The sequence below is a fragment of the Diceros bicornis genome, chromosome 9, assembly GCF_020826845.1.
Source record: "Diceros bicornis minor isolate mBicDic1 chromosome 9, mDicBic1.mat.cur, whole genome shotgun sequence".
In the NCBI taxonomy this organism is placed as follows: Eukaryota; Metazoa; Chordata; class Mammalia; order Perissodactyla; family Rhinocerotidae; genus Diceros; species Diceros bicornis.
Window position 1 is genome coordinate 4,229,004 of NC_080748.1, and position 24,848 is coordinate 4,253,851.

A 24,848-nucleotide genomic window follows, 5' to 3' on the forward strand; every position below is an offset into this window, starting at 1 on the left:
CACTCAAACTCCCCAGGTCCCATAAAAAATTCAATTACTACTATTCTCATTTCAACATATGGCCAGCGGTTTTCTATCTTTGCTAAAGAAAATAAACAAGCTGAAGAGCTTTTTAAAATGCAGATACCATGGCTCCAACCCAGACCCACGTTTCAAAATATTTGGTAAATTAGATCTCAGGCATTTTTCTTTTTCAAGTTCCATAGATGTGTTTGTTTCAAGGATTAAAAACTACTGAATTTAGCCAAAAACGTGATCAATGGACAACATGGCAGAATCTACTGGGCTGCAAAATGAATCAACTTGTAGGGTGGAGATCTAAGAACCCACATTTTGAAAAAGCTCCCTGAGGCTTAATATGCACTATTTGAAAAAGACTACCATGGAAGAGGCATCACACCCTTAGCGTCTGGCTACATCTCCTTAATGCTTTTGGCCTCACCATTTAATAATCCCGGGGGGAGCTACAATGGAACATCTAACAAAGGAACATAACTGAGTCATATTATTGCCTTAGCATATTGTGCACATGATCAAATATGCAGAGCTATTCCCACCTACTCAAACAGGAATAAAAATTCTTCAATATCAATTCACGTATATATTTTGAAACAGATCTGAGGCACTATTGTTTACTTCACAAAAACCAAACTTTAATATTTACCATACCAGAAAAAGAAACTTTTCAAGTTTTAAAACAAAGTAGCATCTAATCTAAACTCTGCCCCAATTTCCCTAAACAAATGATACAACTACTAAATCTAGAATCACATTTAAATATTTTTATGTCATTATCACTTTCCCAAGAAAGCAGTTTACTCTAAGAAATTTCATTTAAAAAATATTCTAATTAAAATCTCCCCTTTACTCCAACCCAAACCAACCCAACCCATGAATAAAGACTGGCACACTGCAGTACTTAAATGTTTAAACCATTTAATCTCCAGTGAGTGGAGCAACCTAATACGAAAATAATTAGAAGAAAATCATAAAAGAGAATCTTATAAATTCTTATTGTTAACAAAATAACCTCTTGTGATGAGTCCAAAAGCTATAAAATTGTGATAATTAGAAAACCTCAACCTAGTAAATACTATCTAGCAAACGGTTCAAACACATTCTACACTATGGCAAAGATAAAACTAAATGTAATTAAGGCGCAGCATACAAATATATACATTGCTATGGCAGTTAAAAATACATTATGCTACAGGAGTGAAAAATAAATTTATAACTACCAGGGCTACTATCAAAGAGTTTAACTTCCTTTAAAGAGAAATAAGGTATGAAATATAAATGACAACTTCTAATTGATGAACTGCTGACATATCTTTGAAACTTTTAAAAACATGTTCACATGTTATAAAATTATGATAAAGTTGAAGGGTAAAAAAGGAAAATGTGACTAGACATCATGTGTGTTTTCCCTCACCTTTTGTTACATTAAAAAAAATTATTACTCAAGACATAAAATATGGAAATCAGTATTTACTTTGTACTTCAAAGCCCAGACTATTAGTTGTGTTGGAATATGTCTAATGGAAATATTAGAAAGAAATGAGAGGTGGCATCTTAAAATGAACCAAGCAAATCTACCTTACTCGTAGTACTTGGGCAAGCTGAACACTTACCATTTGATGCCTCCCTCTAAACTGAACAGTGACAAAAGAGAAAGCACATAAGAGGACCTAACTTGAAAGCTTTTAAAAACAAAAAGAAACATTAAAATTGCTTAACAATTTTTTCCAAAGACGGTTTTCAAAGTAAATGAAGAATAACTGATATAACAATTGCCTCAATGTTTTTTCTATTAATACAAAATAGTCAAGACCTGTAAAGAGCTTTTTATTAATATTTCTTTAGTACTTGATTAGTGTATACCAACAAGCATTATGAAGACAGGAACCAAATAAAACTGACACCCAAATGGAAAAGCTTGGGTCTATTTCATAATTTCTAATCTCAAAAAACTCTAAAAATAGAACAAAGACCATATTTTCCCCTAAATATTTAATTGCATTGTTACATGCTATTTTAAACATGGCTTCTCTTTAGAAAATTAAGAATATAGTAACTTAGTAGCCCATCTAACATGAGTATTAAAATAAAAATAAAAAATCATCCTGGGGTTAAGCAGACTTGTTCTGTAAAGGGCCCAAGAGTAAGTATTTTCGGTTTTGTGGGTCACAAATACTCTAATATTCTTTCTTTTCTTATCCATCAAACCTTTATAAACACCATTCTCAGCTCTGCGGTAGGGTGGTACGAAAATGGGCAGTGGGCCCAGGCTATAGGCTGCAGAGCTCTGCTCTTGCCGAATTAATTTATGATGTTTCAAATATGCAACACATACTTTAAGTAACTGCTTAAAAACAAAATATCTTAATATTGAAATACATAATCAAAGTTTTCTAAGAGCATAATCTTGTGAAACAATAACTAATTTATTTTTGAAAGGTCAATAAATCCCCCATGAGTATTTTTAAACATCTAATTAATTTATTCTCAAAGTTCATTGACTATCTTGTAAAACTTTACTTGCCATTAAAATGAATTTTAAACATACAAACGTTTTTAAATTAAAATAAGAATTTGTAGTGTTTCGGGGCCAGCCCAGGGGCGCAAGTGGTTAAGTGAGCACGCTCCGATGTGGCAGCGCTGGGTTCACCGGTTGGGATCCTGGGCGCCCACCAATGCATCACTTGGCAAGCCATGCTGTGGCAGCGTCCCATATAAAGTAAAGGAAGATGGGCACGAATGTTAGCCCAGGGCCAGTCTTCCTCAGCAAAAAAATTGGAGGACTGGCATTGGATGTTAGCTCAGGGCTGGTCTTCACCACCAAAAAAAAAAAGGAATTTGTAGTGTTTCAATTTTAAATTGTACCAACATTTCCAAATAGTTTTTGAATAGAAAAGTAAAATTAAAAGTCTGTCCTTCATTAATTAGACCTATATTAAATGCCAAAAAACATATTAAAAACACTGTTATATGTTTTAAAAATTGTGAAATGGTTTCAAAGAATAAAGAGTCTGCAATCGAGTTTATAGTACTGCCAACTTAATCAAGTTTAGCGGAAAAATACATTTTACTTAATCACTTCCTTCTATCCCCTAAATGATTTATGTATAGCACATTATTACAAATAGCTACACATTCTCTCCAAGAATGTCAAGTTTCTGTGAGGAAAATATTAAGAAAGCTAATTCCACCAACTTTACTATAAGCAAGCACTTTTAGTAAAAGAAATGTTGAGGTACATAAAAGAACTAGGAAAAATTTGCTAATTCTCTATGGAACGAAATAAAGTTTCTCTAAGAAAAACATCACATGTGGTTTACATCTTGATTATGTTTGAAGATAAAAACACTAGTTACTAGTCTTCAAAAGATGGCCTGAAATTTTTTTTTAATTCCATTCTTTTATAACATCCTAAAATATCCTCACATTGATAAATCCAACAGATTTATGTTCAAATCTAACAATCAAAAAACTGAAGACCACAGTTTAACGTATGACACCAAGCAAGTGCTATACGTCCAAGGAGGAAAAGAGAATTGCAAATAATCCTAGCAATCAGTCAAAAAATTTTTACAATGCTTAAAAAAACCTGTTCAACTAATGTGGTAACGGAATTTAAAAATCAATTAAATTAAACCTTCAGTGTGACTTATAACATAATAAAAACCTTTTCTAATTCAATTTAAATGCCACATAATTTTCATTCAAAGGATATGTACTTATCGATGAGATAACATTTTCTGGCTGCTATAGAAGCTAGGATTTATTTTACTGTGTGTGTACCCTTTTTAATAAAAAAAAACTTGAAAATTTTTTCTAGGGACAAGGAAGGTCAGACAAAAAGGCATCAATGACTTCAACTAATACTTTTAGCCTTAGAAACTTACTAAAGAATCATGGCTTTTGAACAGCTAGATAAAAAAAAATACTAGTAAATATTTTTCAGAATGAGTTGGTAAGCTGGCATTCGTCTAAGGTGAACAATGAGACTCTTTGTTAGCTGTCATTAAGAATTCGTGGATTTTAACACATTGGAAGTATCTTTGTTTGCCCTACCACTTTGCCTCCCCAAAACAAAAACCTGAGTCAGATCAACTTTTTGGAACTAACTCCAGTCTACGAGAAATTCAGGGATACAGAAACTTGTTAAACATCACTACGATGATACAATCAACAAAATCCAGGATATGAGATACTCTATACCAGGATATGCTCCTTAAAAAATTAAGGAACAGAAAAAAGGAGAAAAAACCTATAGACTAAAAAGACTGGCTTTATCAGCCAATTTGAAGAAACCAATTGAAAAAAAACGAAACGAAAGAAACATAATATGGGCAAATTTGGGCTTTTATGGTAATGTTAAAGAATTGACCATTTTTAACAAACCATAAAGATATTTTTAAAAAGAGTTCTTATCTTTTAGAGATACATATTGAAATACTTATTTATAAAATCATATATGGGGCTGGCCCTGTGGCGTAGCGGTTAAGTGTGCGTGCTCTGCTGCGAGCGGCCCGGGTTGGGATCCCAGGTGCACACCGACGCACCGCTTGTCAGGCCATGCTGTGGCAGCGTCCCACATAAAAAGTAGAGGAAGATGGGCACGGATGTTAGCTCAGGGCCAGTCTTCCTCAGCAAAAACAGGAGGATTGGCATGGATGTTAGCTCAGGGCTGATCTTCCTCACAAAAAATAAAAATAAAAAATGAAATCATATGAGGTCACGGATTTCACACATAATAATTCAGGAAAGTGGGTATACTTAAGGATGAAGACAATCAGCCGTCTGTTGATAATTGTTATGGCTGGATTACAAGCACGTACTACTCTACTTTTGTAGACAGATTTTTGTCTAAAATCTTCCAAAATAAAGAATTTTTAACATCAGTAAATGATGAAAATCAGTCAAGTAGAGGTGATGGATTTAGAAGATTTCTAATTTAGAAGCATGTATTAAAAAAAGATAAAGTAAAATGGAGAAAAATTTAACATCCATTTCATAAAACAAGATATTATCTCAGAAACTAATTTTAATTTACCACCTGTAAGAGGTTAAGAAAATCATTAGTTTAACATAAACATGACAAATTCAGAAAGATTAGAAAATATATTACTATATAAAGCAATATCTAAAGAATTATAACTCTACATCATCCAATGACAATATAAAATCATTTTAGTTAACTAGTATTTTACTTACATTTTCCATATAGTTGGGCTTAAAGCCCTCTTGCTGTCGCCTCAGTTCCTCCTGCTCTCTGTGTCGGATCATTTCTTCCTCACGACGACGATGCTCTTCTTCATGTCTGAAAGATTTTTAAACAAAAATCTCAGCATGGTCGACATGAAGCCATAATCGAATATTTTATTTCAGGTAAAATATAATCATTTATACAAGTTACATTATGCCAAATCTATAAATAATGACTGGCTTACCAGATTTACCTTCCTTCTTCTATTTTTCCTCTAAGCCTTTGATAAATCAAATAAACCAAAGAAATAAAGTAACTTAACTAGGGTAAATCAAAAAAATAAAGTAACAACATATAACCAGGGTAGTTACCTGCTTACAGTCAAGAAATTGGGAGTCAAAAAGCTCAAACATACTCTTACCGTATAAAGAAAAAAACTTATGATCTATCACTGGCATAGCAGAGTTCTTCAAGACACTCAGAACCTACCCAGTGCCAAAGGACAACGCGGGCTAGACAAATATTCTATTATATGTAGAAGGAAGCTTTAAAAATCCCTCTCTCCCCCATTTCATCAACCCACTGAGGAAATCCCTCAGAGCAGGTGTCAGCCAGCCTACTATGTTTTTGTAAAGTAAGTTTTATATGACAAACATTCACTTATCGTCTATGGCCACCTTCTGGCTACGACAGTGTTGAGTAGTTGAGACAGGGACTGCAAAGCCTAAAATATTTACTATCTAGCCCTTTCCCAGAAAAAGTGTGCCAACCTCTGCCCTAGAGGTATATTCATCAAGCATGCCAAAAAAAAAAAAAAAAAAAAAATCAAACTATATATAGGTGCAGGATTACTATTAAATCAGTAATCAGTTATAATGTGATTAAAACTGAAAACCTATAAAGTTATATATTATATTGCCATTTAAATCAATGCAAATTAAAATATATATATGCTCTCCACCCAAAAACAAAAAAGTAATTTAAATAATGTAGACTACTTGGGCCGGCCCCATGGCTTAGTGGTTAAAAGCGCACACCCCGCTGCTGGCAGCCCGGGTTCGGATCCTGGGCGCGCACCGACACACCGCTTCTCCGGCCATGCTCAGGCCGTGTCCCACATACAGCAACTAGAAGGATGTGCAGCTATGACATACAACTATCTACTGGGGCTTTGGGGGGAAAAAATAAATAAATAAAATTATTTAAAAAAATAATAATAATGTAGACTACATAATGCTGATGCCCCCTCAGTAGATCTCATTTGCCAGGTTACTCTTATAAACACCTTTGTACACTGAGTGTAAGACTCGAATTTCAAGATACTGCGCTGTCGTTTGCTCTACAGTGCTCCTCCTAAACACAAGTCCACGAACTAAAACAAATGATGTCTCCCACAGCAAGGAGGAAGACTGGCTGTTAGAATTTCATGTCAGACCACATGCAAGTAACAAGACAAAGTTTCTAAGGATTTTCAAGCAAAATCTGCATTATTTTGAGATTCTTGTTTAACTCCCCAATATACAATTCTATTCAAAGTAAACTGAATATTCAAGTAAATTGGTTAATCCCCTTTGTGGATATTAACACACTCATAAATTTTACTGTTAAGAAAATAATTTTGTATTCATAACTGCTGAAAGTGCATACAAGTACAGGTTAAAAATTCCCTTACTCAAAAACTCTAAGGCCACGTGTGTTTTGAAATTGAGTTTTTCCAATTTTAAAAAGGGTTATACTATTATTATATCACCAGTGGGATCAGAGGCACGACCCGATAATAGCCACATTAACATTTCTGCAGTAAGATGAACATTCAGGGCCAGTCCCGTGGCTTAGCGGTTAAGGGCGCGCGCTCCACTACTGGCGGCTCGGGTTCGGATCCCAGGCGCGCACCGACACACCACTTCTCCGGCCATGCTCAGGCCATGTCCCACATATAGCAACTAGAAGGATGTGCAACTATGACATACAGCTGTCTACTGGGGCTTTGGGGAAAAAAAAGGAGGAGGATTGGCAATAAATGTTAGCTCAGAGCCGGTCTTCCTCAGCAAAAAGAGGCGGATTAGCATGGACATTAGCTCAGGGCCGATCTTCCTCACACACACAAAAAAATCTTACAGAAAAGTTGCAAAAATAGTAGAGTTTCTATATATCCCTCATGCAGCACCCCCTAATATCACCCTCTTACATAACCATCATACCATTGTGAAAACCAGGAATTAACATTGGTACAATACTATAGATAACTACAGATCTTATCAAATCTCACCAGTTTCCCTACTAATGTCTTTCTTCTGTTCAGGACCCTACCCAGAATCTCACATTGCATTTAATTATAATTTCTACTTAGTCTTCTCTAGTCTATGACAGTTCAGTCTTTCTTGGTCTTACATGAACTTGACACTTTTAAAGAGAACTGATTATTTTGTAGAATGTCCTTCAATTTGGGTTTAAGTTTTCTCATGACTAGAATAAGTTTATAAATTTTTGGCAGGAAAACCACAGAAATGACATTGTATCCTTCTGAGTGCATCATATCAACGGGTTTCTGGTATGAACATCTTATTACAGGTGATATGAACCTTAACACTTTGTAATGGTGGTGTCTGCTGGGTTCTTCCACTTTAAATTTACTATTTTTCCATTTGTACTTCATACAAATTTGAAACTGTTTCCTGTTTCTCAACTTTCTGCACTACTTGAGCATCCATTAGTAAATCTTTTCTGTAACAATTCCTACTGCAGTGTTGGCCCACTGGTGATTTGTCTCTCTTATTCCTTCCACATTCAAGTCTACTATAAGGAAGAGTTGTCCATTCTCCTCCATTTATTTATTTATTCATTAAATTATTTACTTCTATCAGTAAAGACTCACAGATATTTGCTTTATTCTATAGCTTTAAATCTAATACTATCATTTTATATTTTGTTGTTGAAATTGTTCCAACTTTGGCCATTAGGAGCTCCTTCAGTTTGGTTCCTGTGTTTTGTTTTGGGTTTTTTGTGAAGAAGATTGGCCCCAAGCTAACATCTCTTGCAAATCTTCCTTTTTTTTTTTTTGCTTAAGGAAGATTGTCCCTGAGCTAACATCTGTGCCAATCTTCCGCTATTTTGTATACGGGCCGCCACCACAGCATGGCTTGATGAGCAGTGTGTAGGTCCACACCCAAGTTCTGAACCCCGAACCCCAGGCCACTGAGGCAGAGTGTGTGAACTTAACCACTACACCACCTGGCTGGCCCCAGGTTCCTGTGTTCTTCCAACACGCCTCATTCTTTTTTGAGTACTTTCTTACTCTGACACAAGACATTCCAGGCTTATCATGGACTTTTCAGTCCTAGAATCAACCTCTTCTCCAAAAAGCCCCAGTTTCTTTTATTGGAGAATAGTGTTCACAAACAAAAATCTGAACACTAGATGTGCTCATTGTTAGAGACACATCACTACATCTAGGTGGACATTCCATCCAGGTGGAAATATATGTATGTATAAGACTCCAGCCATATATATATATATATAAAACACATCTATATTTCTGTATCTGTCTAAATTAACTATCACCGAGTTCATACTGATACCTCCGATTCCAATTCAACACCACAGAATTCATTTTAATCTTAGCCTTTCTCCAACGATGAGAAACCTAGGTCTCATTATCTATGTTTACTAATTTGTTCACTTAAAAAAGTATATACATTATTTTCAGTAAAAACCTGATCAGAAAGTCTTGTGGAAAAAAAAGTATATACACAAAGTAGTTTCAGAATTGTTAATACATCTCTTTGAGAAACATATCTACTAACTAAATTACAGAATTTATATATTGTTCTTGTCGTCGGTCTAGAGTATCCAGTCAAGATAGTTTTCCAAAGTTATTTCGGTTCCTTATTTTCTTCCCCATCCCCTTTCAGTGTGATAATGTTATCTACTGTAATATAGGTATGTTCATTTGTTATATTTTATACAGTATTTTGGGTGGGGTTCTCCCACACTGTTTGGTTTTAACTGTTTATTTTTTCAGCATGTGAAGGGTAGGGTACTAATTTTAAAAGCCTAGCTGTCAAGTATAGATATAAGAGGAAAACGCTGGATTCTAACAGGATTTTATGCTGGGGGAGGAGAGGTTTCCCTTTCTTTGTAAAAGTAGAAGAGACTTTAACATATTTACATAAAAAGGAAAGAAAGAAGTTGAATAAAGGTCCCTCACATGTAAGGAGTTCATGTAGGGAGCTGTATACAATGGTGGTTCTCAAACTTTAGGATGCATCACAATCACCTGGAGGATTTATGAAAGCATAAGTGAAAGGATTTATCACAAGGATTTATGAAAGCAGAAAGCTGTCAGTGGCTGAAATCCACTCTTACATTTCTGATTGAGTAGTTCTGGGGAAGGTTTGAGACTTTCTAACAATTCTCAAGTTAGAACACTGACGCTTGCCTATCCAAGTACCAGAATTTGAGAATAAGTAGGTTAGAGTAAAATCAGAGTAGTTCCGGGGCCAGCCCGGTGGCGCAGCAGTTAAGTGCTTGCACTCCATTTCGGTGGCCCGGGGTTCACAGGTTCGGATCCTGGGCACGCACTGATATACCGCTTGGCAAGCCATGCTGTGGTGGCATCCCATATAAAGTAGAGGAAGATGGGCACAGATGTTAGCCCAGAGCCAATCTTCCTCAGCAAAAGAGGAGGACTGGCACGGATGTTAGCTCAGGGCTGATCTTCCTCACAAAAAAAAGAGTTGAAAAAAAAAATCAGAGTAGTTCCATGACAGAAATACATATACATTGATATAATCAGGCAAAACTTAGAAAAACTACATTAAAATATACTGAATACTACATATCTCCAGACTCTGAAGATACTTCACTCTCATTCATGGTTTTTTGTTTTCTTACTTTTTATTTCCCATGAGTACCTTCCTACCACAAGCACTTCCTGCTCTTATAGCACCTTCAAAAACAAAACTTTAAGTTTGCTTTAATCTATCATAGCTTTGTTCATAACATTTCATAATTATTATGACTTTTGAAACTTTTAAGAGTAACGTTAATGTCATGTTTCACAATTAAATACTGCAGGTACAAGGAAAGCGATTAATTTTTGTTTATAAATCTTGGATCAACCACTCTCCCAAACTTCCTTAACCTTAAAGATTTTAAGTTGACCATCATAATTGTCTACTATGTACTGAGATTTTAAATGCCCATACCCTTTCTACCACAGATTCCACTTCCAGAAATCTTTTCTAAACAAATTATCAGAAGTACAAAGATGCATAAAGGCATTCATAGTAGTATTTCACACATGAAAAAATTAAACCTAAGAGCAATTCAAATATATCCATCTCCAGAAAAATGGTCCAGTAAATTACAGTGCATTCTTACAATAAATTATATACAATAATGCCTAAGCCCCTTATGTAAGTTCACAGTGTATGCAAAGTGTCCTTAACCAGGTAAAAAATGATAACAACAAAGAGTTATCCTAGTTTGTGGAGTAATTCCCTAAGTGTAGTCAAAAATGGACAATTTCATTATTTTTTTCGGTATTTTCCAATATAACTTGTACAAGTTGTTTATAATGGGCACTAGGGAGTTTTATTAATAACACAAACAATGAAAACTACATATATTCACGTATATGTCACAATGATGTTCTCTCACCTCAGTTGTATTTGCTTCCGTTTTTGCAGCTCTTGGTTTCTGAGTTCTTCCAAGCGTCTGAGTTCTTCTTGGCGCCTCATTAGATCTATAAAATATTGATTCCACATTAATATTTTTAGGTTCCCTTACTGTATTTTTACATCAATAAGTATACAGATTCTCTATTACTGGCAATACATTTAGTAACTTATTCATACTCATGCATCTAGCTTCTCTTTTTATCTATTATATCATTTTATAATGAAAGATTATAAGCTGTGTAATTAATCAAATTAGTCTCTTTTCTGGGCCTGTTTCTTCATGTGTATGAAGAGAATAATAAAATTTATCCTTATGTTAAGAAATTAAAATGGGTAGTACTGTTTCAACATAGGGCCTGGAATACACTAAAAACAGAATAAATGATAGCTATATTTTCACTGACATTCTTTTACACAAATTAGAATCTTTTTCAGCAGCATCTGCAAGCCCAAAAAGATGCCTTGGGAGACATCAGTAGAGGGCATGTGAGAACCAGACCAGATAAACATTACAAACAATGAGATAGGGCACTGCATAAAACCCAAAGAACATTCCTCCCAACACAATTAGCAAAAGCTTCCTCCTGCACTAAGTCAATGTGTTATGAAGAAGGGCAATGAGGAGTGAATTCTTGAAGGTAGAAAAAAGGCTGAACACTGAGGTAAACAAGATCATTTTAAACAAGATGAGCATTCCTGTTGTCACCAATCCTTGCTGCATCACCAATAAGAGGGGTTCCAGAGTAGCATAACACAATGAAAAGAAAATTTGTTTTGCACATCTGAGAAGTAGTAAACTTCCCAAGTGCTAAAAATCTTTGTAATATCTTACCAAATTATGTGTGCATACACGCAGAGATTTAAAAATATTAAATAATAAAATATTCTGGATGGCAGAATTATTGGTTGCTTTTATTTCCTTTTCTCTCATCATGTTATTTGAAATTTCTAAAATGAACATAAATGATCTCAACTGAATGTTTCTTAATAAATTGTTGTTTTCAGAACTTATGTAACATAATACTAGCAGTTACAGTTAACATTCTATGTGCCAGGGCCAGCCCAGTGGCTTAGCGGTTGGGTGCGCGCGCTCCGCTGCTGGCAGCCCGGGTTCGGATCCCGGGCGCGCACCGACGCACTGCTTCTCCGGCCATGCTGAAGCGGCGTCCCACGTACAGCAACTGGAAGGATGTGCAGCTGTGACATACAACTATCTAATGGGGCTTTGGGGGAAAAAAATAAATAAATAATATTTAAAACAAAAACAAAAACATCCTATGTGCCAATAACCCTAACACCATAACTGTAACAAGGCAGGCAGCATAACCTTAAAGAGTTAAATATTATCCTCCCCATTTTACAGACTGAATTAGGTGTTAATTACCTCAAAGTAAAAAGATTCAGATAGATTATAAATGTGCTCTAGCCATCCAGCTATTACATGGTTCAACTGTGATGCACAGCCAAATCTCTCCTTATTCCAAAACTCTTTCTAAAATGCCAATATCCCAAACCTGGATGATCAGACTCAACTGGGAAACAAAAAATAAAAATTAAAAAACAGATTTGGGAACTCTGCTCAGTAAAGTCCCTTTTGGTATAGAGCGTAGGAACCAGGTGATTCTGATAACAATGCCAGCTGAGAAAACACTTCGCTATCTTAAAAACCATTAAACATGACTACAGTGATTTCGAACATTTATACCATTAGTTGTCAATCTTAACTGCTCATTAGAATTACTTAAGTACCTTGTAACCACAGACCAATTAAGTAAAAATCTCTTGGGATGTGAACCAAATATCAGTATTTTTTTTTGAAGTCTCCTAGATGACTCCATTGTGCAACCAACATTGAGAATCATACAACTATCATATAATGATTTTAATTGGAGATATCTAGTGGAGAAGAAAAATATATAATCTACTTATATTCCTAAGAGGAAATGCTTCAATAAGCCAAAGTATAAAAAGTGTCCTACTATCGTAAATTATTCAGGAAAAGTCAATCCAGTATATCCTGTAACCATTTTATCATGCTCTTGTAGGTTAGCTGCTCTTAAATCATGGACTACCTACCACATATAATAATAAATGTAAAAATATGCATTACACTTTCTTCCTTGAAAAGGAATAAGAAAAGAACATGAATGTTTTCTGACAGCTGTATCTTCTCCTTTTAAGCTGTGCCAGTTGAGAAAGCTGATTTAACCTATCAGATCATATTTCCTCACTTGTAACAGTGGTATAATAATCAGCTCAAAAGATCTGACAATCAAATTATCAGATAAACACATTATCTGATACTAAGTAGGAGGACTATCAACTTAAAACTATCATTTTGCATTTACTAAATTATCTCTTTAAGTTACTATTCAAAGTTGCTGAAATTTCACTAAAGTTTATGTATTTGTACACTGCCATGATAATATCCTTCTGGGGGAAACATTACCAAAAAACATACGTAACTAGACATGTTTTTATCTTCTGATGCAGTAAATCACACTCAGAAATTTTTCTTAAGAAAAAAATCCAAAGGCATCCATAAACATCAGTTGTAGCACTACTTATTACTAGACCAAATAACAGTGAAAAATGCTTACCTAACAGATTTAATGATGAAAGAACATAAAACTATATCTATCATTTCAATATATCATAAACATGGGTACACAGCAAAAGGGAACAGAGGGAAATACAGACAAATTTAAAGTTTGATTTGCTACAATGTAAGAAGTTTTTTCTCAACTTAATATCCTTAGGTCATGAAAACTGAATGTATGCTCTCTGACCCAACAAGTCTACTTTCTAGAAATATAAGAATTGAACCTACAGATTGAAAGGCGTATCTAGTCCCAAGGAAAACTTGAAATATTACAGTGTACAACAAGATATATCTTGAATACAAGAATGAACAGATGGAAAGATGTAATAAAGCAAGTATGGTAAAAACGTTAATAACAGAATCTAACTAGTGAACAACTTAAAATTCTTTCTTTTTTCTCTTTTTAAAGAAAGGCACCCTGCCACATGCTGCCCCTCATTTGGATGTGTCTGGAGTCTTGGAAGTATGACTACCCTACGTTTTCCTATAAATGACCTTGAGAGCTTGTTTGGAGGTTTTAGCAGGGAAGCGCAGCTACTTGTATACCCTTGACCAAAAACGGTCCTCCTCTACAGGGGAAAGTCGTCCTTTTCAAATGAGTGTGCAGCTTCAGGAGGGACGGACATGGAGCGTGGAGAGACACATGTGGAGTGGGGAGGGAGGAAGTGGACACCTGTCTAACCAGCCAGATCAGCCAAATCAACCCTAGCGATCAATGGGGTGACAGATGTCCCAGACAGATCACCCTCACAACCTCAACTTTTTTTACGTTTAAAATTTCTCATAACAAAATGTTGGGGTAAAAAAACATACAAAGGATAAGTTACTGGACTATAAAAAAGAAAGAATTCATATGGAAGCCTGGTAAAAGCATCAAGTCATTTACAAGGTGGAAAAAACTCAGGCTTACCTCAGAGTTCCCCACAGAAAGACTCAATGCTATAAGACAATGAAATATGCTATCAAGTACTTAAGAAAGGAAGAGAGAAAAAGATCCATAAATTTTACACCATTGAAGCACCAGTTTAAAGTACAAGGATCACAGATAATATTTTAGAACATGGAAGAACTTGAAGAATGTTGTTTCCATGAAGCCCTCTTACAGGAATCATAAGAGCTGATAAACATCAGACAATCAAGTGATGAAAAGTCATGACTCAACCTACTTAAAATACAGTTAAAATTTAAACATGTATGAAGATTATGGTTAAAAAACATTAAGTCAAAATGAAAACAGAATATCGAAGAGATATGTGCACTTCCACGTTCACTGCAGCATTATTTACAACAGCCAGTATATGGAAACAACCTAAGTGTCCACCAATGGATGAACGGATAAAGATAATGTGTTGTATATATATACAATGTCGTATACACACACACCTTATATATATAAACAATGGAATATTATTCAGCCATGAGAGAAGGAAATCTGCCCTTTGCAACAACATGGATGGACTGAGGGTATTATGCTCAGTTAAATATGCAAGACTGACAAGTACTACATGCTATAATTTATATATGGAATCTAAAAAAAGTTAAACTCATAGAAACAAGAAAGAAGAAAAGTGGTTATCAGGGGCTGGGAGGTGGGGGAAATAGGGAGAGGTTGGTAAAAGGATACAAACTTTCAGCTATAAGATGAATAAGGCCTGAAGGTCTAATGTATAACATGGTAGCAATAGTTGATTATGTTGTATTATTTAATTGAAGGTTGCTAAGAGAGTAGAATTTAAATGTTCTCACCAAAAATAAATTAAGAAAGAAAATAAAACCAGCTTTTACACTTAACATAGGAACAACATTAAGTCAGCGTCATAAATGCAGGCAAATCAGAAGCAAAATTTAAAAACGTTGAGAGGAAAAGAGAAAGAAGGAAAAAAAAAATATGCCTATTTCCTTGCTCCTTTTTCTTTAGTAATCAGGAATCAAAACATAATATTTAAAGGAAATAAATATACTTCTATTACTTGACTTATCAGTAGAAAGGCACACGTGAAGATAATATAATAAAAAAATCCAGTGGTGGAAGAGGAGAGAGTAATAGCAAAATGCACGGCAGAGTTAATATTACCTGTTAAGAGTTACATAATTACAGTTAACAAAGATGATACAAAAATAACCAGGAAGAAAATTCAGGAACTGCCTCCTATATTGATGATCAAAAACAGACAGAAAAAGAAAAGAATAACCTGTAAAACATATGATGAGATTTGGACCCAAGAAGGATCAAATAAACATCAATAAAGTATAAATGAAGCAATGATTAAAAGCTACTGGTGTGGGTCGGCCCCACGGCTTAGCGGTTAAGTGCGCGCGCTCCGCTGCTGGCGGCCCGGGTTCGGATCCCGGGCGTGCACCGACGCACCGCTTCTCTGGCCATGCTGAGGCCGTGTCCCACATACAGCAACTAGAAGGATGTGCAACTATGACATACAATTATCTACTGGGGCTTTGGGGGAAAAATTAATTAATTAATTAATTAATTTTAAAAAAAAAGCTACTGGTGTGTCCAATAAGAATCAACATTTACAAAAATTTGCTAAGATATATACATAAATATACATGCAGCATTGTTTTTACTAACAAACTGGAAAGAGAACTAGATATCATTCAATAAGAGGATGAGCTAAACTTACAGTAATTTAACAGAATATCATGCAGCTGTTTAAAAAATGAGGCAGATCTATAGGTACATACTTACACAGAAAGTCAAATAACAATGTACAGAAGATAAATGGGGGGGATTGGTTATAAATAAATATACACACACATATCTACTGAGATATGCACAGATTTCTTTTCACTAAAGGATACAAAGGAAACTGTTAAAATACTTAAGAGGGGCCAGCCCCACACTGCAGTGGTAAAGTTCAGCACACTCCACTTTGGCAGCCCAGGTTCGCAGGTTCAGATCCCAGGTGCAGACCTACACCACTTGTCAAACCATGCTACGGCAGTGAAGCACATACAAAATAGAGGAAGAATGGCAGAGATGTTACCTCGGGCTAATCTTCCTCAAGTAAAAAAAAGAGGAAGATTGGCAACAGACGTTGGCGCAGAGCAGAACGAATCTTCCTCACCAAAAAATAAAAAATAATAAAACAAAAAAATACAGAAGAAACAGTGATTCCTACAAGAAAGCAGATGGGGCCAGAGGAGGGGACACTTTTTCTGTACTATTCGAGCTCTCTACTTTCATGATAGGTCAACTAGAGAGTCCTGCACTTCTGCAGAGCCACAGAACTAAGATTATGTTGAGTCTCTCCCCCGACCAGAATACATCCTTATAAATGCTGGATGAAATATAAAATTGCAGAACAAAAAAAAAATATACAAATTTTTAAAATTTTTTTTTGGGGAGTGAGGAAGATTGGCCCTGAGCTAACATCTGTACCAGTCTTCCTCTACATTTTTGTACGTGGACATCGCCACAACATGGCTTGATGAGCCGTGTATAGGTCTGCACACAGGATCAGAACCTGCAAACCCCTGGTCACCAAAGCGGAGCACCCAAACTTAACCACTATGCAACCGGGCCAGCCCCTTTAAATTTTTTAAACAAACTAACACTGAAGTGAATTTATCACCTGCAGGCTTTTGCTGAAATAAATAAAAGATGTACTTCAGCAGAAGTAAACCCAGAAGACAGGAGTAGGATACACTAAGCAATATGCTTTTCTAATATTATAAACCAAAATATTTTTAACAGGGGTTATAAATACAGGCATACTTCAGAGTTATTGGGGGTTCAGTTCCATACCACCACTATAAAGCGACTATCACAATAAAGTGAGACACAAATGTTTTGGTTTCCCAGTTCATATAAAAGTTATGTTTACTATAGTCACGCACCACATTAACGACGTTTCGGTCAACGATGGACCACATATACGATAGGGGTCCCATTAGATCAGTACTATACAGCCTCAGTGTGTAGCACACTATACCATCTAGGTTTGTGTAAGTACACTCTATGATGTTTGCACAACAATGAAACTGTCTAAGGACACATTTCTCAGAACGTATCCCCATCGTTAAGCAACGCATGACTGTACTGTACTGTATTAAGTGTGCAGCAGCATTTTATCTAAAAAAAACAATGTATATACCTTAATTTAAAAATACTTTATTGCGGGGCCGCCCCAGCGGCGCAGCGGTTAAGTGCGCCCGTTCCGCTTCAGCAGCCTGGGGGTTGCAGGTTCGGACCCTGGGTGCACACCAACGCACCGCCTGTCAAGCCACGCCGTGGTGGCATCCCATATAAAGTAGAGGAAGATGGGCACGGATGTTAGCCCAGGGCTGATCTTCCCCACACACAAAAAAAATATTTTATTGCTAAAAAATGCTAACCATCATCTGAACCTTCACTGAGTTGTAATCTTTTTACTGGTGGAGGGTCTTGCCTCGATGTTGATGGCTATTGACTGATCAGGGTGGTGGTTGCTGAAAGGAGGGGTGGCTGTGGCAATTTCTTAAAATAAGACAACAATAAAGTTTGCCTCATCGACTGACTTCCTTTCAGGAAGGATTTCTCTGTAGCATGTAATGCTGTTTGATAGCATTTTACCCACAGTAGAGCTCCTTTCAAAACTGGAGTCAGAGCCGGTCCCGTGGCTTAGCAGTTAAGTGCCCGTGCTCCGCTACTCGCTGCCCGGGTTCGGATCCCGGGTGCGCACCGACGCACCGCTTCTCTGGCCATGCTGAGGCCACGTCCCACATACAGCAACTAGAAGGATGTGCAACTATGACATATCCACTGGGGCTTTGGGGAAAAAAAAGGAGGAGGACTGGCAATAGATGTTAGCAAAGAGCTGGTCTTCCTCAGCAAAAAGAGGAGGATTAGCATGGATGTTAGCTCAGGGCTGATCTTTCTCACAAAAAAAAAAAAAAAAAAACTGGAGTCAATCCTCTCAAATCCTGCCACTGCTTTACCAACTAAGTTTATGTAATAGTCCAAATCCTTTGTTGTCATTTCAATAATCTTCACAGCATCTTCACCAGGAGTAGATTCCATCTTAACAAACAACTTTCTTTGCTCATCCCTAAGAAGCAACTCATCATCAGTTCAAGTTTTACCATGAGATTGCAGCAATTCAGTCACATCTTCAGGCTACACTTTTAATTCTAGTTCTCTATTTCCACCACATCTGCAGCTACTTCCTCCACTGAAGTCTGGAACCTCTCAAAGTCATCCATGACGGTTGGAATCAACTTCTTCCAAACTCCCGTTAATGTTGATATTTTGACCTCTTCCCATGAATCACAAATGTTTTAACGGCATCTAGCCAGAAGGTTTTCAACGTACTTTGCCCAGATCCATCAGAGGAATCACTATCTATGGCAGCTATACCCTTATGAGATGTATTAAATAATAAGACTTGAAGTTGAAACTACTCCTTGATCCATGGGCTGCAGAACGGATATTGTTTTTGCAGGCATGAAAACAATATTAATCTCATTGTACATCTCCATCAGAGCTCTTGGGTGACCAGGTGCAGTGTCAATGAGCAGTAATATTTTGAAAGGAATCGTTTTTCCTGAGCAGTAGGTCTCAACAATGCGCTTAAAATTCAGTAAACCATGCTGGAAACAGATGTGCTGTCATCCAGGCTTTGTTGTTCCATTCATAGAGCACAGGTAGTGTAGATTTAGCATAATTCTTAAGGGCTCTGGGATTTTTGGAATGGTAAATGAGCACTGCCTTCAACTTACAGTCACCAGCTGCATTAGCCCCTAACAAGAGTCAGCTGATCCTCTGAAGCCAGGCATTCACTTCTCTCCAGCTATGAAAAGTCCTAGTGGTATCTTCTTCCAGCATAAGGCTGTTTTGTCTACACTGAAAATCTGTTTAGTGTAGCCACCTTCATTCATTATCTTATCTAGATCTTCTGGATAACTTACTGCAGCTTCTACATCAGAACTTGGTGCTTCACCTTGCACTTTTATGTTACAGAGATGGCTTCTTTCCTTAAACCTCATGAAACATGAGGCTAGCTTCAAACTTTTCTGCTGGCTTCAAACTTTTCTTCTGCAGCTTCCTCACCTCTTTTAGGCTTCACAGAATTGAAGAGAGTTAGGGCCTTGCCCTGGATTAGGCTTTGGCTTAACAGAATATTGTGACTGCTTTGATCTCCTATCCAGACCACTAAAACGTTCTCCATATCAGCAATAAGGCTGCTTCGCTTTCTTATCATTCGTGTGTTCACTGGAGTAGCACTTTTAATTTGCTTCAAGAAATTTTCCTTTGCATTCACAACTTATCTAATTGTTGGCTCCAGAGGCCTAGCTTTGGGCCTATCTTGGCTTTCAACATGCCTTCCTCATCAAGCTTAATCATTTCTGGCTTTTGATTTAAAGTGAGACATACAAATCTTCCTTTCACTGGAACACCTAGAGGCCACTACAGGGTTATTAATTGGCCTAATTTTAATATTGTTGCATCTCAGGGAATAGGGAGGCCCAAGGAAAGAGAGAGAGATGGGGGAACAGCCAGTTGGTGGAACAGTTAGAACACACACAACATTTACCAATTAACTTTGCCATCTTATATGGGTGTGGTTCATGGTGCCCCAAAACAATTACAATAGTAACATCAAAAATCACTAATCACAGATCACCAAAACAAATTACAAAATGTGACACAGAGACATGAAGTGAGCAAATGCTGTTAGAAAAATGGCACCAATAGACTTGCTCAAAGCAGGTTGCCACAAACGTTCCATGTGTAAAAAACGCAGTATCTGCAAAGTGCAATAAAGTGAGGCACAATAAAATGAGGTACACCTGTAAACACACAAATAGCAATAAAATAAAAGCTCATGAGAAATAACTACAAAATTACTCTGCTTCAAAGCTCAAAATGCCCTTAGGAGTAAGGCAAAGTTTTTTAAGAGCTCACAAAAGCTCCATGACACCTAAACAAATGTCGTTCTTTGTCATCACTATACCCTCAGTACCTCGGACAGTGTCTTCTACAACATTAAATATGTGCTGAAGTAATGACTGTTATACTACTATTTTTCTAAAAGATATTTGTATCTTTTGGTACAAATGTTTTCACATCTAATCAATGGTATTTCCTAAATATGGCATGACCGTAGGCAGCAGGAAAATAAAGCAGCAAGTGCACAGCAGGGTATGACCAAAGAACACTTCATATTGAACAGAAGTACTACAGGAACCATGGGGCCTAGGAAACTAAATTTTTCAAAATTTCCCAGTTAATTCTGATGTGTAACCAAATTTTAAAACAACAAAACCACTGGACTAGGTAAACTTCAAGTTCTCTCTTCCAGGTCCAGGCAGCCAGTGATTCTGTAACTTTATTTTAGGTAACAATTTTCACATTTTCTGTAAGATAAGAAACTTAGTTTTAAACTTACTACATGAGGGGCCAGCCCTGTGGCTTAGCGGTTAGGCACGCGCGCTCCGCTAGCAGCAGCCCAGGTTCGGATCCCGGGCGCGCACCGACGCACAGCTTGTCCGGCCATGCTGAGGCCGCATCCCACATACAGCAACTAGAAGGATGTGCAACTATGACATACAACTGTCTACTGGGGCTTGGGGGACAAAAAAAGGAGGAGGATTGGCAATAGATGTTAGCTCGGAGCCGGTCTTCCTCAGCAAAAAGAGGAGGATTAGCACGGATGTTAGCTCAGGGCTGATCTTCCTCACAAAAATAAACAAACATACTACATGATCTGAGTAAGTTCAATTTTAGCAGAGGAAGGGGGAACTTACAGGACTACTAAGTTTTGGGTCCAAATGAAACCAGACATGTCTGACTTGTTTCTACTGTTTGTTGAGCTGGATTTTGTTTTATTTTGTTTTAACTTATCTGACATCAGCATAGTTATTCAGTGACTCGATCATAACTATTCAATAAACATTTACTGAACAGAAAAGAAAAATAACCCTGGACTTTATCCTAAAGGAAATGAGAATCTACCACAAGGATTTAGAGATGAATGATGATCAAATTTTCACCTTTTAAAGAAATACATAAAAAATGGTTCAGAGGAAACCTCGATTAGATGGCAGAAAATCCAATAAGAAGGCTACTACAGAAACCCAGGCAGGCACCTGTGGTACCTTGATCTCTGGGGCAAGCAGAGAGAAGGTAGATAAACATTTACTAAAATGCTAAAAATTAAGAAAACAAAACAAAAACACTTAAGAGCAAAAAAGAAAGCAACTGGATGCTTATTTTAAGAGATACAAAAGTATTACAGAGAGTGGAAAAGATGAGTGATAGGAAAAATTATTTGGAGAATTAAACAACAGAAAAGACGGAGAGAGAACAATAAAGATATGCAAGCATAAAAAGAAACCTAGAAAGAGGAAAGAGAGAAGGAGTGAGATCCTGAGATATACTTAAGCAGCTTGCCATGTTAGGTATTTGACCATTGAACATGAGAATGTATTTGACCATTGAACATGAGAATAAATTATCACCTGTTAAGACAGCTTTCAGAAATTCAGTTAGCTCAGCGTTAAGTGTTTAAAATGTTCTTGCCAATAACTAAGAATTAGTCTTCCTGACTCCCCACATCCAACAGCACACATGAATCTTCTTCATTTCTTCCAAAAAATATCTACCTATAATCTTTTGATGTGCAGTGATAATCTTAAATGGCCAACATTTGTCCTAATTCTTATTTCCTCAAACAAAATCTTGATATGTGACTTTATGCCATATCTACATACCAAGAATTACCAACTGTGCTTCTCTTTTTGCCAACAGAATCATGTACTTGCTACTGGAAAAATTTAACAACCTTAATTACTTCCAACAATGCTACTCATTTTAAAGATAAAACTTATCTTTAATAAGTTTTTTTCGGTCGGAAAAGGGAGAGTTTTGTTTCTAATATGTTGAGTTCCAACTCTAAACTCCTAACTGGCAACTTAACTAGTAACAGATTATCAGTGGGAAATATAAATGAACCTCAAGAAGAAAAAAAACATACCACAACTATACAAAAACCCATTTTTACCTTGCCTCATTAGCATTAACTGGTGTTCATGCCTAGCTGCTTCCATCTCTGCCTCCAGTTTCTCTTTGGCTTCTCTGATGTTTCTATCAACCTGCTCACGTTGCTGCTTTTCCATTTCGTCAAGAGCCTTCCATCGAGATGCATACTCAAATTCAAATGTCCCAGGTTGAGCAAAACGTGGCGGCTGTTCTCTTTCCCTAAGTTTACATTTAAAAACATGTGGAAATGTATGTTTAAAAGGTAAAACAAGAAATAACAAGAAGTAGCATTTCCTGAGCACTTACAATGTCCACGGCACTGTGTCAGGCAAGTACTCTACAAGAATCACCTCATAGCAATATTGTGATGCAGGTTTTAACAAGTCTGTGTTTGAGAAATTGCTGTAGGATACCCAACTAATAAGTAATGGAACCAGGATTCAAACCTAGGCAACCTGATGCCACAACCTGCACTCCCCTAGTTATCACCTCTAATAAAGCCCTTTCTGGTTTTCACTCAACAATTTTACATAAGGCAGTCTGCAACATACAAATCAAATGTGCCCTAAGTTAACTGTCTGGAATCAGATTTTTTTGTCTAAAAGTAATTAACTTTTAGGGATAGTAATAAAAGCAGACAGAGTTTATTGGATGTTGTGCGCCAAGTTAAATGGCTATGCCAAAAAATAAACGTCTAACTTGCTACAATTGTAGTGTTTTAATACTTGTTTCCCTTGCTGGACTGTAAACTCAATGAGGACATGAAATATGTCTGTTAATTGCTGTACCTCAAGTACCTAGCACAGTATCTGGTACATTGTATATATTTACTATTTATTTCTTAAATGAATGAATAAATGATGAGCAAACAAATCATCAAGAAATGGTTTAAAAAATAAAGACCTTTGAATGTACCTGAAATTCAAAGACATTCTTCAATTATTCTTGCTTATTATAGCTTCTGTTAAAAAGTATTGATAGGGGGCCAGCCCGGTGGCATAAGCGGTGAAGCGTGCGCGCTCCGCTTCAGTGGCCCAGGGTTCGCAGGTTGGGATCCCCGGCGCGCACCGACACACCGCCTGTCAAGCCATGCTGTGGTGGCATCCCACATAAAGTAGAGGAAGATGGACACAGATGTTAGCCCTGGGCCAATCTTCCTCAGCAAAAGGAGGAGGATTAGCATCGGATGTTAGCTCCGGGCTGGTCTTCCTCAGCAAAAAAAAAAAAAGTATTGATAAGAATACAATCCCCACCCCACTCATAAAAGCATAGATGCCTTGCAGTCATACATTTTAACTTTTATTTTGGTAGGGGATGGAGATAGGTGGGTAGGACAAAGATGGGAGATAAAGAGGGAGGTTGTCACAGAGGGAAAGATATAGTTAACAAAAAACACCTTCAAAGATCTTCAGAGGTATATAAGGAAAATCAAAGTTAACCATGATCTAGGTATTCTATACCTAAAAAAAAAGACTGATTTTTTTCTTTTTAAAGTACTGACTGAAAAAAAGGGAAAGGAATAGACGGATTTTCCACCCACTAATTTTTCTGAAAGAATTGTTTATTAGTCAGTAGTTCCTAAGTCAGAAAATGGCTAAAACCATAAATATAAAAAATTCTCAGCCAGCCCCGTGGCTTAGAGGTTGAGTGCGTGCGCTCTGCTGCTGGCGCCTGGGTGCGCATCGACGCACTGCTTCTCTGGCCGTGCTGAGGCTGCGTCCCACATAACAGCAACTAGAGGGATGTGCAGCTATGACATACAACTATCTACTGGGGCTTTGGGGGGGGGCATAAATAAATAAATAAAATTATTTAAAAAAATAAAATAAAAAATAAATAAAAAATTCTTAGGGCCGGCATGGTGGCGCAGTGGCTAAGTTTGCACACTTTGCTTTGGCAGCCTAGGGTTCACGTGTTTGGATCCCGGGTGCAGACCTACGTACTGCTTACCAAGCCATGCTGTGGCAGGCGTCCTACATATAAAGTAGAGGAAGATGGGCACGGATGTTAGCCCAGGGCCAATCTTCCTCAGCAAAAAGCGGAGGATTGGCAACAGACGTTAGCTCAGGGCTAATCTTCCTCTCACACACAAACAAAAATTCTTCACTTTCTCCCAAGGGAAACACTACTGAAACAATATGGATCTGAATAATGAATTTGAATCGTGGCTCACATACTTGTGGAACATTTCCTTCTGCGCGTAACTCTTTAGTAGTAAAATCGGGAACATAACTCGATCTTATAAGGTGAGCTGGGATAATTAAATTATCATATAAACAAAGATCATCTATAGTCTACGTGCTGCTGAAGTGAGCACTACAAATGTCATCAATAAATTCCATTTCTTGTAATACCCTTATAATTCCAGTTCTCTAATTC

General features: G+C 36.9%; 2 protein-coding genes across 2 annotated transcripts in view; both read right to left on the reverse strand.

Annotated features, from left to right (window-relative positions):
* Positions 1 to 24,848, reverse strand: part of PSPC1 (paraspeckle component 1) — an 80,153-nt gene that overhangs the window by 20,264 nt on the left and 35,041 nt on the right. The window contains exons 4-6 of the mRNA XM_058547801.1: positions 22,492 to 22,688; positions 10,871 to 10,955; positions 5,218 to 5,323 (exon numbers count right to left, since the gene is read on the reverse strand). Of these exons, the coding sequence (XP_058403784.1) occupies positions 5,218 to 5,323; positions 10,871 to 10,955; positions 22,492 to 22,688 (388 nt within the window). The remainder of the gene's footprint in view (positions 1 to 5,217; positions 5,324 to 10,870; positions 10,956 to 22,491; positions 22,689 to 24,848) is intronic.
* Positions 1 to 24,848, reverse strand: part of ZMYM5 (zinc finger MYM-type containing 5) — a 123,287-nt gene that overhangs the window by 993 nt on the left and 97,446 nt on the right. The gene's annotated exons all lie outside the window — the stretch shown is intronic.